This window comes from Polyodon spathula, chromosome 29 (assembly GCF_017654505.1).
Source record: "Polyodon spathula isolate WHYD16114869_AA chromosome 29, ASM1765450v1, whole genome shotgun sequence".
NCBI lineage: Eukaryota > Metazoa > Chordata > Actinopteri > Acipenseriformes > Polyodontidae > Polyodon > Polyodon spathula.
The window spans coordinates 1985589-2004729 of NC_054562.1; the positions used below are offsets into that span (position 1 = coordinate 1985589).

General features: G+C 45.6%; 1 protein-coding gene across 1 annotated transcript; it reads left to right on the forward strand.

Moving 5' to 3' along the window:
- The first annotated feature begins 2473 nt into the window (after nt 1–2473).
- On the forward strand, nt 2474–18922 carry LOC121302129 (protein phosphatase Slingshot homolog 1-like). Its single transcript, XM_041231950.1, has 14 exons — nt 2474–2947; nt 5522–5559; nt 5803–5989; nt 7561–7676; nt 7803–7871; nt 8680–8745; nt 8880–9056; nt 9597–9734; nt 14599–14778; nt 15334–15534; nt 16786–16966; nt 17586–17894; nt 18238–18383; nt 18718–18922. The coding sequence occupies exons 1-14, from the start codon at nt 2885–2887 to the stop codon at nt 18920–18922; spliced, it is 2076 nt and encodes a 691-aa protein (XP_041087884.1). The 5' UTR covers nt 2474–2884.
- The last annotated feature ends 219 nt before the right edge of the window (nt 18923–19141 follow it).

A 19141-nucleotide genomic window follows, 5' to 3' on the forward strand; every position in this document is an offset into this window, starting at 1 on the left:
AGCAAACTTGTTAAATTTGCAGACGACACAAAAGTAGGAGGAGTGGCAAACACTGTTGCAGCAGCAAAGGTCATTCAAAATGATCTAGACAAGATTCAGAACTGGGCAGACACATGGCAAATGACATTTAATAGAGAAAAGTGTAATGTACTGCACGCAGGAAATAAAAATGTACATTATAAATATCATATGGGAGATATTGAAATTGGAGAAGGAATCTATGAAAAAGACCTAGGAGTTTTTGTTGACTCAGAAATGTCTTCATCTAGACAATGTGGGGAAGCTATAAAAAAGGCTAACAAGATGCTCGGATACATTGTGAAAAGTGTTGAATTTAAATCAAGGGAAGTCTGTTCAGTCTTGAACAAAGAAGACTACGTGGCGACCTAATTCAAGTATTCAAAATTCTAAAAGGTATTGACAGTGTCGACCCAAGGGACTTTTTCAGCCTGAAAAAAGAAACAAGGACCAGGGGTCACAAAGGGAGTTTAGAAAAAGGGGCATTCAGAACAGAAAATAGGAGGCACTTTTTTACACAGAGAATCGTGAGGGTCTGGAATCAACTCCCCAGTAATGTTGTTGAAGCTGACACCCTGGGATCCTTCAAGAAGCTGCTTGATGAGATTCTGGGATCAATAAGCTACTAACAACAAAACGAGCAAGATGGGCCGAATGGTCTCCTCTCGTTTGTAAACTTTCTTATGTTCTTATGTGTGTGTAATAACAGAAGCATAAGAGAAAGACACACACACACACACACACACACACACACACACACACACACACACACACAGTGACAGCAGAGTGAGTGACAGTGGCTGCTCTTATCAAGCAGCTGCAGCTCCTCCTGTGTGCTGAAATGCAGAAGTCGCTCAGCTCCTAGCCTCATGATTTCTTACACAATCAGAAAGGAAGGATGTGTGGCAGCTGCTGCTACTGCTGAAAACAGAGCCTGTGAGAGCCGGGCAACTCTTTTAAACACAGTGTGAATCCTCTGTGCGTCTCTGTGTTAAACACAGCGTGAATCCTCTGTGCGTCTCTGTGTTAAACACAGTGTGAATCCTCTGTGCGTCTCTGTGTTGAACACAGTGTGAATCCTCTGTGCGTCTCTGTGTTAAACACAGCGTGAATCCTCTGTGCGTCTCTGTGTTGAACACAGTGTGAATCCTCTGTGCGTCTCTGTGTTAAACACAGTGTGAATCCTCTGTGCGTCTCTGTGTTAAACACAGTGTGAATCCTCTGTGCGTCTCTGTGTTAAACACAGCGTGAATCCTCTGTGCGTCTCTGTGTTAAACACAGTGTGAATCCTCTGTGCGTCTCTGTGTTAAACACAGTGTGAATCCTCTGTGCGTCTCTGTGTTAAACACAGTGTGAATCCTCTGTGCGTCTCTGTGTTAAACACAGTGTGAATCCTCTGTGCGTCTCTGTGTTAAACACAGTGTGAATCCTCTGTGCGTCTCTGTGTTAAACACAGTGTGAATCCTCTGTGCGTCTCTGTGTTAAACACAGTGTGAATCCTCTGTGCGTCTCTGTGTTAAACACAGTGTGAATCCTCTGTGCGTCTCTGTGTTAAACACAGTGTGAATCCTCTGTGCGTCTCTGTGTTAAACACAGCGTGAATCCTCTGTGCGTCTCTGTGTTAAACACAGCGTGAATCCTCTGTGCGTCTCTGTGTTAAACACAGCGTGAATCCTCTGTGCGTCTCTGTGTTAAACACAGTGTGAATCCTCTGTGCGTCTCTGTGTTAAACACAGTGTGAATCCTCTGTGCGTCTCTGTGTTAAACACAGTGTGAATCCTCTGTGCGTCTCTGTGTTAAACACAGTGTGAATCCTCTGTGCGTCTCTGTGTTAAACACAGTGTGAATCCTCTGTGCGTCTCTGTGTTAAACACAGTGTGAATCCTCTGTGCGTCTCTGTGTTAAACACAGTGTGAATCCTCTGTGCGTCTCTGTGTTGAACACAGTGTGAATCCTCTGTGTGTCTCTCTCAAGTCCTGTCCTCAGTACTGAAATCAGACAGGCAGGCAGACAGACAGACACACAGACAGACAGACAGCCGCCACCCCCCCACCCAAGATTCTGCTCCTCTCAATAGCTTGTGAGCTGAAGAAGGTCCTGAGCGAGTTTCATCAACTATATATCTATCTATCTATCTGTCTGTCTGTCTCTCTGTAGCTTTAATGAAACTAAACTCTCTTCAGAGTGTAGTAAACTAACACAGACACCAAGAAGAAGGGATTATATTACAGCATCAAACTGAATAATAATAATAATAATAATAATAATAATAATAATAATAATAATAATAATAATAACTTTAAGCAACAGCTTCCCGATCAAAAAAACCCAAACAAAAACAAAAACAAAAAAAATACAAATACGCGCTTCCCCTTTAAGAAAGTCCCTCCTTTAACAAAGTCTCTCTTTGCTTTCTTGGCCGAGCATTTTATTCTTCCTGGTTTTTTTTTTTTTTTTTTTTTTTTTGAATTGCGACACCCTTCCTTCAAAAACTCAGCAAGTATACAAACTCGTCTCGCAAGAGCGTGGGGACGAAACCCCGACACTCAAGAGAAACAAACACTCGTGGGGGGAAAAAACATTCGGGCTGCGTGTGCGTGTCCGTGGGTCTCCGTGCGTGTCTCTGCGTGTTTTCATTATTTATGTGGCTTCGTTCGCTATGCGGCGCGTTGAGTGAAATTCACACAGCTCTTCGGGGCTCAACTCCGGGGAGGCTAAGCTAGGCAGTGTGTGTGTGTGTTCACTTCTCGCTTGTTAAGACAGCGAGTGTTTTGCCCTTATAAAGAATTCGTGGGTTTTGTAGCAGAAATATATATATATATATATAGGTTTCCAAGTTGTTTTTAAAAACTAAGCTAGAGAAACGATGTCTTTGGTAACTTTGCACCGCTCGCCTGTGGGAAGCCCGTCATCGAGTCCGATCGAACAGGTAAGATTAGAAACTCTTATCTATTTCATTAAAGCTGCAGACAGACAGACAGAGACAGAGACAGAGACAGAGTCCACAATCCTGTTCAGTTTGACGCTGCAATATAATCCCTTCTTCTTGGTGTCTGTGTTAGTTTACTGCACTCTGAAGAGAGTTTAGTTTCATTAAAGCTGCAGACAGACAGACAGACAGACAGACAGACTGCAGTTACAGTGTAAGGGAGACCGGGGCGGGTCGTCACACCTTTTTTACACTTTATTATTCTCCTCAATCTGGTGCCACGCTGCGAGGTTCAGTTCCTCGTTATATTGAAGAATAACTCTTCACCTACAAACTGATGTAATTCATCCTAACTTTATCCCAGATATGATATTTAGGCGGTTGAAAACGGGCCGGTCACCCGTGACACCCTGTCTCGTACTGGGACTGGTTCTCAAAGCGGGAGTTCTTGCTTTTACAGCAGACAATAATGCATCAATTTTGTTATTATTGTTATTTCTTTTTAAATAACATGACGTTTCTACTGTGTGCAAAGACAGAAAAGGTCGTGTTTTTACTTTTTATGTGAACATAAAAAAAATAAATACAGACCTCTATACAAAATAATACCACCGCCTCCACAGAACAGAAACAGACAATCATTTAAACACGCGTTACACGGGGACTCATCCCGCATTTTGGTGTAAAAAAGTAGAAAGAAAACATATAAGGCTTCTTCCTATAGGATTTGCATGTGACAACCGACCCCCAAAACTGTGACAACCGACCCCCAAAACTGTGACAACCGACCCCCAAAACTGTGACAACCTGCCCCAGCCAGACTCTACATGAGAGTTTAATTCTCTCAGGACTACTGGTTTTGTTTTTACACCAAAAGTTAGCCAGTATCTGGTTCTATTCAATATGGCCACCGGTTCAAACAAACTCCAGTACTGCTGAGAGTTATGACATAAATAAAACGATATATATACTGCAAGCAAATACTGCCTGCGTAACGCCAGAGTTTTTAAAGGTATGACGTCATCTCCTCCAACGGCGAATTCTTATCATTTTAAAATCTGCCTTTAGTTGTTACATTGTATTGTGAATCTGTACAGCCCTGGCTATAGGACTACAGCTCCCAGCATGCCTCTGCCCCCGCGGCAATGGTGAGGCATGCTGGGAGCTGTAGTTCTTTAACTGCAATGCGCTGGGCTGTATTGCATTGTTTTGCTCACTCTGTGCTGCTTTGACTGTGAATTCAAGAGCTGCTCTTCAGCTCTAGCTGCGCTGCCCTAGTCAGGAGTAACACGGGCTGAATCAGCCAGGCTTTACAGAACAGAAAGCCAGCAGCGCCATCTAGTGCACAGCGAGTGTATTGAGTTTTATTTTATCATCAGTGACAACACAGAGTTAAGGCATTAAAATGTTTGTCTGCTAACGTCTCTCTCGCTCTTGCTGTCTCTCTCTCTCTCTCTCTCTCTCTAGCTCTTCTTTCTCGCTCTCTCTTGCTCTCTCTCTCTCTCTCTCTCTCTCTCTCTCTCTCCTCCTCTCTCTCTCTCTCTCTCTCTCTCCTCCCTCTCTCCTCTCTCCCCTCTCTCTCTCTCTCTCTCCCCTCTCTCTCTCTCTCTCTCTCTCCCCTCTCTCTCTCTCTCTCTCTCTCTCCCCTCTCTCCCTCCCCTCTCTCCTCTCTCTCTCCCCCCTCTCTCTCTCTCTCTCTCTCTCTCTCTCTTGCCTGTGGCACATAGTTATCTAAGAGGTGTGTTCTGGTAGAGGCAGCTGTCTTACACCACTGGAGGGACTCCCTGCTGTTAGTTTGCATTTCCTTGTATTGAGGAATCTTGTACAGTGTACCCTTGCTGTGATTGACTGACTGTGTCTGTCTTTGAAACACCAATAAACTATATTCCTGACTTCCTTTTAAACAAACCCGTGGTAATCTTTAACCAGCTTTGCGTTGGTTGAATTTACAAGGCCAATTTAAGATCATTTGAATAAACTTTTAAGCTACAGAGGAAATGCAACTGAATAGCAACTTGCTTTAGATATTATACAGCAAGCATGATTCAGACAGCCCCCCCGAGCTTCAATCTGCATAGTTTTATATATTATACAGCAACACCAAACACGATTCAAACAGCCCCCCTGAGCTTCAATCTGCATAGTTTTATATATTATACAGCAACGCCAAGCACGATTCAGACAGCCCCCCTGAGCTTCAATCTGCATAGTTTTATATATTATACAGCAACACCAAACACGATTCAGACAGCCCCCCTGAGCTTCAATCTGCATAGTTTTATATATTATACAGCAACACCAAACACGATTCAGACACCCCCCCTGAGCTTCAATCTGCATAGTTTTATATATTATACAGCAACACCAAACACGATTCAGACACCCCCCTGAGCTTCAATCTGCATAGTTTTATATATTATACAGCAACACCAAACACGATTCAGACAGCCCCCCCTGAGCTTCAATCTGCATAGTTTTATATATTATACAGCAACACCAAACACGATTCAGACAGCCCCCCTGAGCTTCAATCTGCATAGTTTTATATATTATTTTTATTTTATTTATTTCCAGGATGAAGAAAGACCCAGAAGAGGCAGAATGCAAAAACGGTAAAAAAAAAATAAAATAAAATGGAGAAAACTGTCTGTCTGTCTGTCTGTCTGTCTAGTTTTTCATGTTTCTCAGTTAAAGAAACACAGCTGATGATAATTAAAGGGGCAGTCTTTGCTGCTCTATTTTTCATCCAGGGAGAGTTTTGTGACAGTTAAAGGGGCGTGCTCTTTCTGTATTATTTGTCCAGGGATGGCTAAAAGGTTAAAGGGATGGTCTCAGTTTGTTTATTTTTTATCCAGGGAGAGTTTTGCGCTGGTTAAAGGGGCGGTTCTTTTGCTCCCGGAGGGCCAAGAGACGCAGGAAGTAGATAACGAGGAAGCCCCGCCCCCTTCGCTGCCCCGCCCCCAAACGAAAAGCTTCGGAGTGCAACACTGCCACCTGCAGCACATGATCGCGCTACTGCGGCCTGAGGACAGACTCAAACTGGTGAGAAACACAAACCAGTAATTCCATAGTGTCATATATTATACACCAAACACGATTCAGACAGCCCCCCTGAGCTTCAATCTGCATAGTTTTATATATTATACAGCAACACCAAACATGATTCAGACAGCCCCCCTGAGCTTCAATCTGCATAGTTTAATATATTATACAGCAACACCAAACACGATTCAGACAGCCCCCCTGAGCTTCAATCTGCATAGTTTTATATATTATACAGCAACGCCAAACACGATTCAGACACCCCCCTGAGTTTCAATCTGCATAGTTTTATATATTATACAGCAACACCAAACACGATTCAGACAGCCCCCCTGAGCTTCAATCTGCATAGTTTTATATATTATACAGCAACACCAAACACGATTCAGACACCCCCCTGAGCTTCAATATGCATAGTTTTATATATTATACAGCAACACCAAACACGATTCAGACACCCCCCTGAGCTTCAATCTGCATAGTTTTATATATTATACAGCAACACCAAACACGATTCAGACAGCCCCCCTGAGCTTCAATCTGCATAGTTTTATATATTATACAGCAACACCAAACACGATTCAGACAGACCCCCTGAGCTTCAATCTGCATAGTTTAATATATTATACAGCAACACCAAACACGATTCAGACACCCCCCTGAGCTTCAATCTGCATAGTTTTATATATTATACAGCAACACCAAACACGATTCAGACACCCCCCTGAGCTTCAATCTGCATAGTTTTATATATTATACAGCAACACCAAACACGATTCAGACAGCCCCCCTGAGCTTCAATCTGCATAGTTTTATATATTATACAGCAACACCAAACACGATTCAGACAGCCCCCCCTGAGTTTCAATCTGCATAGTTTTATATATTATACAGCAACACCAAACACGATTCAGACACCCCCCTGAGCTTCAATCTGCATAGTTTTATATATTATACAGCAACACCAAACACGATTCAGCCCCCCTGAGCTTCAATCTGCATAGTTTTATATATTATACAGAACAAGCACGATTCAGACAGCCCCCCTGAGCTTCAATCTGCATAGTTTTATATATTATACAGCAACACCAAACACGATTCAGACAGCCCCCCTGAGCTTCAATCTGCATAGTTTTATATATTATACAGCAACACCAAACACGATTCAGACAGCCCCCCTGAGCTTCAATCTGCATAGTTTTATATATTATACAGCAACACCAAACACGATTCAGACACCCCCCTGAGCTTCAATCTGCATAGTTTTATATATTATACAGCAACACCAAACACGATTCAGACAGCCCCCCTGAGCTTCAATCTGCATAGTTTTATATATTATACAGCAACACCAAACACGATTCAGACAGCCCCCCTGAGCTTCAATCTGCATAGTTTTATATATTATACAGCAACACCAAACACGATTCAGACAGCCCCCCTGAGCTTCAATCTGCATAGTTTTATATATTATACAGCAACACCAAACACGATTCAGACAGCCCCCTGAGCTTCAGTCTCAGTAATTTTATCTGTGAGTCTGGTTTTGTTTGTCTTTGGGATTGTTTCAGGCTGTGCGATTGGAGTCCCTGAGAGAGAATCGTACTCGTTATCTCTTAATTGTGTCAACAGTTTCAAATGAGGAGGAAAATATTCTACTAGGAGTCGACTTTCTTGATAATGAAAGGTAATCTTCGTGTCTGTCTCCTCGATAAACTAACAGCAGTGTCCAGCCCCCCCCCCTCCCCCCCGTCTCTTACGGTACAGGACTACAGTCCAGCACACTTAACTGGTCTCTGGTCTCTCTTCCCAGTGTGTCGTGTACAATCGGACTGGTGCTTCCAGTGTGGAGCGACACACAGGTCTATCTTGATGGGGATGGGTGAGTCTGTCTGTCTGAGTGTCTCTCTGTGTGTCTGTGTGTCTGTGTGTCTGTGTGTCATGCATGTGTGTGTCTGTGTGTGTGTGTGTCTGTGTGTGTCTGTCTGTGCACACAAGTGCCACAGACACACTGTGTGTGTGTCACACTGAGTGTCTCTCTCCACAGTTTGTGTTGTTGGTGTCTCTGTACAGTCTGTCGGTGTGTGTGTGTGTCTGTGTGTGATGTCTGTGCTGTCTGTCCTGTGTGTCACAGTGACAGACTCTCTGTGTGTCTGTATGTGTTGTGTGTGTCTGTGTGTGTGTGTGTGTGTGTCTGTGTTCTCAACGACACAGCCACACTGTGTGTGTGTGTGTGTGTCTGTGTGTGTGTGTGTGTGCTTGTGTGTGTCTGTGTGTCTGAGTGTCTGTCTGTGTCTCTGTGTGTGTGTGTGTGTCTGTCTGAGTGTCTCTCTGTGTGTGTGTGGGTGTCTCTTTGTCTCTGTCTGTGTGTGTGTGTCTGTGTGTCTGTCTGTGTGTCTGAGTGTCTGTCTGTGTCTGTGTGTGTGTCTGTCTGAGTGTCTCTCTGTGTGTCTGTGTGTGTGTGGGTGTCTCTGTGTGTCTGTCTGTGTGTGTGTGTCTGTGTGTGTGTCTGTGTGTCTGTGTGGGTGTCTCTGTGTGTGTGTCTGTCTGTCTGTCTGAGTGTCTCTGTCTGTCTGTGTGTCTGTCTCTCTGTCTGCCTGTCTGTGTGTGTGTCTGTCTGTGAGCTCTCTCTCTCTCTTTCTCATGTAATCTCTCTCTCTCTCTCTCTCTCTCTCTCTCTCTCTCTGCAGGGGGTTCAGTGTCAATTCTGCAGGACAGACGCACATCTTCAAACCCAGCTCAGTGCAGACCATGTGGTGAGGAGGACCTGCCTGTTTGTCTGTAAACCAAGAAGGGATTCTATTGTAGCGTCAAACTGAACAGGATTGTGGGGCTCTGTCTCTCTGTCTGTCTGTCTGTCTGGTTATTGATCTCTGTGTCTCTCTCTCAGGTCTCTTCTCCAGTCTCTGCATCACTGCTGTCAGGTGGCCCGTGTTGGTTCTGTTCTGGACTGGTCCAGGTTCTATCGGAGTCGGTTGTGTTCGGATCAGAGCTGCCTGAACGAGTGGAACATCATGTCGGACCTGGAGTCAATGAGACCTGATACAGCCCGGCTGCAGGGGAGCAGGTACGAGACTTCCCTCCTCTGCACCTCCCTCCATCCATCCCTCCCTCTCTCCCTCCCTCTACAACTCCCTCCATTCCTCTCTATAACTCCCTCCAACTATCCCACCATCCCTCTCTCCATCCCTCCATCCCTCTATCTACTCCTCCATCCACCCATACCTCCATCCCTCTCTACTCCTCCATCCACCCATACCTTCCTCTACACCTCCCTCCCTCCTCCCTCCATTCCTCTCTATAACCCCTCCAACTATACCTCCCTCCCTCTCTCCATCCCTCTATCTACTCCTCCATCCACCCATACCTCCATCCCTCTCTACTCCTCCATCCACCCATACCTTCCTCTACACCTCCCTCCCTCCCTGCATCCCTCCCTCTACATCTCCCTCCATTCCTTCATCCCTCCCCCAACAGCAGTAAGAAATATAGAGCTCTAAATACAGCCGTCTTGTATCGTTATTTACCCCCCCCCCCCTGCAACACTGCCCCCTAGTGGAGAGGAGATTTAACACACATTCCCCTCTCCTCTCCTCTCCTCTCTCAGTCGTTCCGAGAAGGAGGTGGCTGAGCGTTTGATCAAAACAAAGCTGAAGGAAATCATGTGGAGCCAAGACTTGGAGAACGTCACCTCAAAACAGGTGAGAGACCAGAACGCACGGCACTCCTGTAAAGGGAGGGGCCAGTGATCCTGTTAATAAAGCTAATAAGAGGTGAGAGAATGGATTTTAAAGATGGTCAGCGCTCCTGTAAAGGGAGGGGTCAGTGATCCTGTTAATAAAGCTAATAAGAGGTGAGAGAATGGATTTTAAAGATGGTCAGCGCTCCTGTAAAGGGAGGGGCCAGTGATCCTGTTAATAAAGCTAATAAGAGGTGAGAGAATGGATTTTAAAGATGGTCAGCGCTCCTGTAAAGGGAGGGGCCAGTGATCCTGTTAATAAAGCTAATAAGAGGTGAGAGAATGGATTTTAAAGATGGTCAGCGCTCCTTTAAAGGGAGGGGTCAGTGATCCTGTTAATAAAGCTAATAAGAGGTGAGAGAATGGATTTTAAAGATGGTCAGCGCTCCTGTAAAGGGAGGGGTCAGTGATCCTGTTAATAAAGCTAATAAGAGGTGAGAGAATGGATTTTAAAGATGGTCAGCGCTCCTTTAAAGGGAGGGGCCAGTGATCCTGTTAATAAAGCTAATAAGAGGTGAGAGAATGGATTTTAAAGATGGTCAGCGCTCCTTTAAAGGGAGGGGTCAGTGATCCTGTTAATAAAGCTAATAAGAGGTGAGAGAATGGATTTTAAAGATGGTCAGCGCTCCTTTAAAGGGAGGGGCCAGTGATCCTGTTAATAAAGCTAATAAGAGGTGAGAGAATGGATTTTAAAGATGGTCAGCGCTCCTTTAAAGGGAGGGGTCAGTGATCCTGTTAATAAAGCTAATAAGAGGTGAGAGAATGGATTTTAAAGATGGTCAGCGCTCCTGTAAAGGGAGGGGTCAGTGATCCTGTTAATAAAGCTAATAAGAGGTGAGAGAATGGATTTTAAAGATGGTCAGCGCTCCTTTAAAGGGAGGGGTCAGTGATCCTGTTAATAAAGCTAATAAGAGGTGAGAGAATGGATTTTAAAGATGGTCAGCGCTCCTTTAAAGGGAGGGGTCAGTGATCCTGTTAATAAAGCTAATAAGAGGTGAGAGAATGGATTTTAAAGATGGTCAGCGCTCCTTTAAAGGGAGGGGTCAGTGATCCTGTTAATAAAGCTAATAAGAGGTGAGAGAATGGATTTTAAAGATGGTCAGCGCTCCTGTAAAGGGAGGGGCCAGTGATCCTGTTAATAAAGCTAATAAGAGGTGAGAGAATGGATTTTAAAGATGGTCAGCGCTCCTTTAAAGGGAGGGGCCAGTGATCCTGTTAATAAAGCTAATAAGAGGTGAGAGAATGGATTTTAAAGATGGTCAGCGCTCCTTTAAAGGGAGGGGTCAGTGATCCTGTTAATAAAGCTAATAAGAGGTGAGAGAATGGATTTTAAAGATGGTCAGCGCTCCTGTAAAGGGAGGGGTCAGTGATCCTGTTAATAAAGCTAATAAGAGGTGAGAGAATGGATTTTAAAGATGGTCAGCGCTCCTGTAAAGGGAGGGGTCAGTGATCCTGTTAATAAAGCTAATAAGAGGTGAGAGAATGGAGCGCTCCTTTAAAGGGAGGGGTCAGTGATCCTGTTAATAAATGGTTTTCCTTTAAAGGGAGGGGTCAGTGATCATGTTAATAAAGCTAATCAGAGAGAGAATGGATTTTAAAGATGGTCAGCGCTCCTTTAAAGACAGTGATCCTGTGGAGTTTAAGCTAATAAGAGGTGAGAGAATGGATTTTAAAGATGGTCAGCGCTCCTGTAAAGGGATGGGTCAGTGAGCCTTAAAGCTAAAAGAGGTGAGAGAATGGATTTTAAAGATGGTCAGCGCTCCTGTAAAGGGAGGGGTCAGTGATCCTGTTAATAAAGCTAATAAGAGGTGAGAGAATGGATTTTAAAGTTGGTCAGCGCTCCTGTAAAGGGAGGGGTCAGTGATCCTGTTAATAAGGCTAATAAGAGGTGAGAGAATGGATTTTTAAAGATGGTCATCCTTTAAAGGGAGGAGCCAGTGATCCTGTTAATAAAGTAAAAGATGTGAGAGAATGGATTTTAAAGTGAACAATGCTTCCTTTACCAGACCTCTCTGTGCTTTACAAGGCTTCCCTATGCTTTAGTTTACCTAATAAGAGGTGAGACAATGGCTTTCTAAAGATAGTCAGCGCTCCTTTAAACAGGTGCTTCCCTGTGCTTTACCAGACCTCTCTGTGCTTTACAATGCTTCCCTGTGCTTTACCAGACCTCTCTGTGCTTTACAATGCTTCCCTGTAAGATGCTTTACCAGACCTCTCTGTGCTTTACAATGCTTCCCTGTGCTTTACCAGACCTCTCTGTGCTTTACAATGCTTGCTGTTTTCCCTCGCTCCTTACCTAATTTTAGACAGTTTTAAATTGCTTTCACAATTCTTGATTTTTCAGTTTTATGTGCTTACTAGGGCTCGGAATGCTTTTACGCAGCCTTTTTGAGGCTTTGCAGACCTCTCTGTGGTTTTAGTGATGCTTGTGTGTGCTTTACCAGACCTCTCTGTGCTTTACTGCTTCCCTATGCTTTACCAGACCTCTCTGTGCTTTACAATGCTTCACCTATGCTTTACCAGACCTCTCTGTGCTTTACAATGCCTTCCCTATGCTTTACCAGACCTCTCTGTGCTTTACAATGCTTCCCTGTGCTTTACCAGACCTCTCTGTGCTTTACAATGCTTCCCTATGCTTTACCAGACCTCTCTGTGCTTTACAATGCTTCCTACAATGCTTTACCAGACCTCTCTGTGCTTTACAATGCTTCCCTGTGCTTTACCAGACTCTCTCTGTGCTTTACAATGCTTTCCTATGCTTTACCACACCTCTCTGTGCTTTACAATGCTTCCCTATGCTTTACCAGACCTCTCTGTGCTTTACAATGCTTCCCTATGCTTTACCAGACCTCTCTGTGCTTTACAATGCTTCCCTATGCATTACCAGACCTCTCTGTGCTTTACAATGCACTCCTATGCTTTACCATACCTCTTTGTGCTTTACAATGCTTCCCTATGCTTTACCACACCTCTCTGTGCTTTACAATGCTCCCTATGCTTTACCAGACCTCTCTGTGCTTTTACAATGCTTCCCTATGCTTTACCACACCTCTCTGTGCTTTACAATGCTTCCCTATGCTTTACCACACCTCTCTGTGCTTTACAATGCTTTCCTATGCTTTACCACACCTCTCTGTGCTTTACAATGCTTCCCTATGCATTGAGGTGAGGTAGAGGGTGGTAGGTAAGGTGAGGTAATGAGGTGACGAGATATGACAGTGGCTGAGAGAGACAAAGGTAAGGTGAGGTTAAAGGTTGAAAATAGAGGTGAGGTGAGGGCTTATGAGGTGAGGAGGTTGATGTAACTGGTGAGGTGAGAATAGGTGAGGTGAGGGTGAGGAGATATGGGTAAGTAGACGTTGAGGTGACGCTGGTTCAGCGGTGAGGTGAGTGTTGTCCGTCGAGGTCCACGTAGAGGGAGGTGAGGTGAGTGGTGAAGGTGAGGTGAGGTGAGGTGACGGAGAGGTGAGGTGAGGTGAGGTGAACGAGAGGTTAAGGGTTAAAGTTGAGGTGAGGAGAGGGGGTGAGGTGAAGTGAGAGATTGAGTAAGGTGAGGTGGTGAGGTAAGACAATGAGGTGAGTGAGGTTTCGAAGGTAAGGTGAGTGAGGCAAGGTGAGGTGAGTTGAGGCCACTCCACTCCACTCCACTGCACTCCCACTGCACTCCACTCCACTCCACTCCACTCCACTCCACTCCACTCCTCTCCACTCCACTCCACTCCACTGCTCTCCACTCCACTGCACTCCACTCCACTCCACTCCACTCCACTGCTCTCCACTCCACTCCACTCCACTCTCTACTCCACTCCACTCCACTCCACTCCACTCCACTCCACTCCACTCCTCCACTCCTCTCCACTCCACTCCACTCCACTCCACTCCACTCCACTCCACTCCTCTCCACTCCACTGCTCTCCACTCCACTGCTCTCCATTCCACTCCACTCCACTGCTCTCCACTCCACTCCACTCCACTGCTCTCCACTCCACTGCTCTCCACTCCACTGCTCTCCACTCCACTGCTCTCCACTCCACTCCACTCCACTCCACTCCACTCTCCACTCCACTCCACTGCTAGTCCACTCCACTCCACTGCTCTCCACTTACTACTGTCCACCACCGAGCGTGATATCTGTCACTGTCAGGTAGTTCGTTAGTCCGTGTTTCCATCGAAGTTGCTGCATTTTTATCATGAGGTATTTGTAAATATTAGTTGATTATTATTGATGCTTATTATATTATCATAGGTTGATTATTAATTTATGATTATAATTGATCGTTATATTATGATTATACTGATTATATTATGATTGATTATTATTATGATTATATTATGATCACTATTATAATATGATAATAATATTGATTAATAATAATATATTATTATGATTATGACTTAAGATAATAAACCAATGATAATTATGTAATTATTATAATGTTAATACCATATTACTGATTATTATTATTACTATGAATTATTACCAATATATTACTATGATGATAAATCTAATAATACTATAATAATAATACTATACACATACTATTAATACTAATAACAACCCGTTAATAATGACTAATATATTATTATACTATTAATACTAATATGAACCAATAATAATAATACTAATTATGTTTTATGCTATGAATAATAATGATGTTTCTAATAATAATAATACTAATAATAATACTAATAATAATAATAACAATAAAATACTAATAATAATAATAAACTATTATCACAGGTGATTCTTCTTATATTATTATGATTATTATTGTATGATGATATTATCTACCCAACGAACGGTACTACTAATTAATGTTCTCTAATAGTAATAATACTAATAGAATACCTAATACTACTGGTTGTGTGTTTGTGTGTTTGTTTTTTTGCTGGGGTGTTGCAGGGTTGGCTTCATTCTCAACGTGACTCGTGAGATTGATAATTTCTTCCCGGAATCCATACAGTATTTCAACATCCGCGTTTACGACGAAGAGACGACAGACCTGCTGCCCTACTGGAACAAAACCTACCATTTCATCAGCAGAGCACGGTACAGAGAGCAGAGCACTGGGAATTCACCCACAGGGGTTTCCACTGGAAACCTTCCTCAGTGTCTTCAGTGTGAATTCAATGGCAAACGTTTCCACTAGAAGTCTTTCTCAGTGTCTTCAGTGTGAATTCAATGACAAACGTTTCCACTAGAAGTCTTTCTCAGTGTCTTCAGTGTGAATTCAATAGCAAACGTTTCCACTAGAAGTCTTTCTCAGTGTCTTCAGTGTGAATTCAATGGCAAACGTTTCCACTGGAAACCTTCCTCAGCGTCTTCAGTGTGGATTCAATGGCAAACGTTTCCACTAGAAGTCTTTCTCAGTGTCTTCAGTGTAAATTCAATGGCAAACGTTTCCACTAGAAGTCTTTCTCAGTGTCTTCAGTGTGAATTCAATAGCAAACGTTTCCACTAGAAGTCTTTCTCAGTGTCTTCAGTGTAAATTCAATGACAAACGTTTCCACTAGAAGTCTTTCTCAGCGTCTTCAGTGTGAATTCAATGACAAACGTTTCCCCTCCCCTCTGTGCTCTCTCCTCTCTCCTCTCCTCCTCTTTCAGGCAGTCTGGCAGTTGTGTTCTGGTTCATTGTAAGATGGGGGTGAGTCGCTCTGCCTCCACAGTGGTTGCCTTTGCTATGAAGGAGTGCGGCTGGAGTCTGGATGTGGCTCTGAGGTACGTGAAGGAGAGGAGGGGCATCGCCAACCCCAACCCCAGCTTCATGAGGCAGCTGAGCATCTACGAGGGCATCCTGGACGCCAGGTAAACCCTAACCCTAACCCTAACCCTAACCCTCCCCTCAGAATACAGACCCTAACCCTCCCCTCAGAATACAGACCCTAACCCTAACCCTCCCCTCAGAATACAGACCCTCCCCACTGACTCCACCCGTCAGAATACAGACCCTAACCCTAACCCTCCCCTCAGAATACAGACCCTAACCCTAACCCTCCCCTCAGAATACAGACCCTCCCCTCAGAATACAGATCCTGCCTCTCTGACTCCTCCCCTCAGAATAGAGACCCTCCCCACTGACTCCAACCCTCAGAGTACAGGCTCCTCCCCTCTGACTCCAACCCTCAGAATACAGACCCTTCCCTCTGACTCCTCCCCTCAGAATATAGACCCTCCCCTCTGACTCCTCCCCTCAGAATACAGACCCTCCCCTCTGACTCCTCCCCTCAAAATACAGACCCTCCTGCTGGGAGCTGTAGTGCAGTCCAGGGGGAGTGCAGAGGCATGCTGGGAGCAGTCCAGGGGGAGTGCAGAGGCATGCTGGGAGCTGCTAGCTGTAGTGCAGTCCAGGGGGAGTGCAGAGGCATGCTGGGAGCTGGGTCCAGGGGGAGTGCAGAGGCATGCTGGGAGCTGTAGTGCAGTCCAGGGGGAGTGCAGAGGCATGCTGGGAGCTGTAGTGCAGTCCAGGGGGAGGTGCAGAGGCAGTGCAGAGGCATGCTGGAGCTGTAGTGCAGTCCAGGGGGAGTGCAGAGGCATGCTGGGAGCTGTAGTGCAGTCCAGGGGGAGTGCAGAGGCATGCTGGGAGCTGTAGTCCAGTCCAGGGGGAGTGCAGAGGCATGCTGAGAGCTGTAGTGCAGTCCAGGGGGAGTGCAGAGGCATGCTGGGAGCTGTAGTCCAGTCCAGGGTGCAGAGGCATGCTGAGAGCTGTAGTGCAGTCCAGGGGGAGTGCAGAGGCATGCTGAGCTGTAGCTGTAGTGAGAGCTGTAGTGCAGTCCAGGGGGAGTGCAGAGGCATGCTGAGAGCTGTAGTGCAGTCCAGGGGGAGTGCAGAGGCATGCTGAGAGCTGTAGTGCAGTCCAGGGGGAGTGCAGAGGCATGCTGGGAGCTGTAGTGCAGTCCAGGGGGAGTGCAGAGGCATGCTGGGAGCTGTAGTCCAGTCCAGGGGGAGTGCAGAGGCATGCTGGGAGCTGTAGTCCAGTCCAGGGGGAGTGCAGAGGCATGCTGGGAGCTTTAGTTGTAGTTTTTGCTGTGACTCTGTCTCTCTCGTCTGTGTCTCCAGTAAGCAGCGACACAACGCTCTGTGGCGAAGGAAGTCCAGGGAGTTCCGGGGGCTGCCCTTGCAGGGTGACAGCGAGGAGAGCGAGGAGGGAGGGAGCGAGTCAGAGGGGGAGGAGGAAGAAGAGGGAGGGGCGCACGCAGCGCCTCCCCAAATCCGTGTGCAGGAGTCGGAGCAGGACCAGGTGAGACGCGCATTTTCTGTTTGTAAATAGTAACTTCTGAGAAAGTGACCCTGCTGTTTCCGCTCAGCTGAAGAAGGGCTTGTGGTTGGAAACGCCCTGATGGATTGAGTTTTATATCAGTTGTTGACACTGTCGGTCCTGCAAGACTTTTCATTGTGATTCTGACCCTTCGGTCCGCAGCAGTTTCCCTTTTTCAAACGTTATTTAAAATCTGCCGTAAAAAGACAATGAAATAGTTAAAAAATAGTTCAAATTTATTATGAAAAAATGGAATGAAAACATCAAGGGGGGAAAATAAAATATATATATATATATATATATATATATATATATATAATAATATAATATATATATATATATATGATATATATATATATAATTTTTTTTTTCAATGTTAAAACGAAACTCTGCAAGAATCATAATTAAAAAAAGAAAGATTGTGAAAAATTATGTAAAACAAAAAAAACTACGAAATAATTAAAACTAACAATAAAATATGAAAAATGAGAAATGAAAAAAATGAAAATAACAATCTGGAGACAAACTCGCCAGCGACTCTCTCCAGAAACCCTTTATTCTTTCAGCCGGGACGTTTCATTCCGTGTCTTTCGTTCCCCAGGGTCCCGCTGGTTCTGTGTTGCTCCCTCCCAGTGCTCCCAGTGCTCCCAGTGCTCCCAGCGCTCCCAGCTCGCAGGAGTCTGGTCTAACTGGGCTGCAGCTCCCAACAGGCAGGACCAGAGACACCAAGAGAATGAACCTCTCAGCCCTGATGAGGTCCATCAGCGAGATGGAGGGAGAAGAGGGCGAGGAGGAGAGAGGGAACGAGGGCGAGGAGGAGAGAGGGAACGAGGGAGAGGAGGAGAGAGGGAGCAAGGGAGAGGAGGAGAGAGATGAGAAGTTACTCATGGCTCCAGAAGACATGGAAACGGTAAGAAATGTATCCCAAAATAATAACATGAATGTTTGACTGAGTTCAGGAGCTGCTTTTCAGCTCTAGCTGCGCTGCTGTAGTGATTGTATTGTGAATCAGTACAGCCCTGGCTAGGACTACAGCTCCCAGCATGCCTCTGCACCCGCGGTAATGGCGAGGGATGCTGGGAGCTGTAGTTCTTTAACTGCAATGCGCTGGGCTGGGCTGTATTACATTGTTTTGCTCAGTTTGTGTTGCTTTGACTGAATTTAAGTGGGGGGGGGGATTGCTAAACATCCATTGTTTAGGAAATGGGGAGGGGGAGAGGATGTCACCAACTTCTCTCCGTTTTTATTGGCAGACCTGTGGGAACCAGAGCGTCCGGCCGGCCAATCGGAGGCAGGGTCATAGGTCACCGGGGGTGAACAGGCAGGGTCCGTGTAGCAGCGAGGGCAGGGAGAGGAGAAGGGGGCTGATTCAACAGAGACCCATTGACCACTCCCCCAGGTGAGAGGGAGAAAACGCACACACTGAGACACACGCGCGCACATATTGACCAACGTTTCCACTAGAAGTCTTTCTCAGTGTCTTCAGTGTGAATTCAATGGCAAACGTTTCCACTAGAAGTCTCTCTGTGTCTTCAGTGTGAATTCAATGGCAAACGTTTCCACTAGAAGTCTTTCTCAGTGTCTTCAGTGTGAATTCAATGGCAAACGTTTCCACTAGAAGTCTTTCTCAGTGTCTTCAGTGTAAATTCAATGGCAAACGTTTCCACTAGAAGTAATAATCTGTCTCCCCTCCCATCTCCCTGTTCTTCTCCCTCCCTCCCTCTCTCTCTCAGCCCTAGGCAGAGCCCCACCCTGTCTCGTAAACACTTCACCCAGAGCCCCAAAAGCAGCAGGAGAGTGCAGCCGGGGGGAGCCCAGGAGCAGCGCTGCAGACCCGGGGGAGCAGGGGGGGGCCGGACCCAGCAGAAGAAGAGGAACAGAGCCGGTGGCCGGGCAGGGGGGCGCGCTGAGGGGAGAATGAACCGCAAGCTCTCCTAGGTCGGTCTCTGTCACCTCTCACTCCTTCGTCCGGCCCACACTAATGACCTGCAAGCTCTCTCCTTCCAGCCTCTGAGAGTGGGAGTCCTTAGTAAACAGGCCCCCTTGGGGCTTCCTAGCGGTCCTGGAGGAAGAGAGGGATGTCATCGCACAGGTGGTCGGACTTTTGTTCGGTCCACCCTGAACAGCCAGGCTGGTTTCGAAGGCGAGGCCGCCAGA

Bases quoted from the DNA above. Each gene is read 5' to 3' on its own strand.
- LOC121302129 (XM_041231950.1), top strand. From the start codon at position 2,885: ATGTCTTTGGTAACTTTGCACCGCTCGCCTGTGGGAAGCCCGTCATCG. The intron at 9,735-14,598 runs GTGATCCTGTTA...CTGGTTGTGTGT, and splicing joins TCCTGTAAAGGGAGGGGCCA to TTGTGTGTTTGTTTTTTTGC. The intron at 14,779-15,333 runs GTACAGAGAGCA...CTCCTCTTTCAG, and splicing joins CATTTCATCAGCAGAGCACG to GCAGTCTGGCAGTTGTGTTC.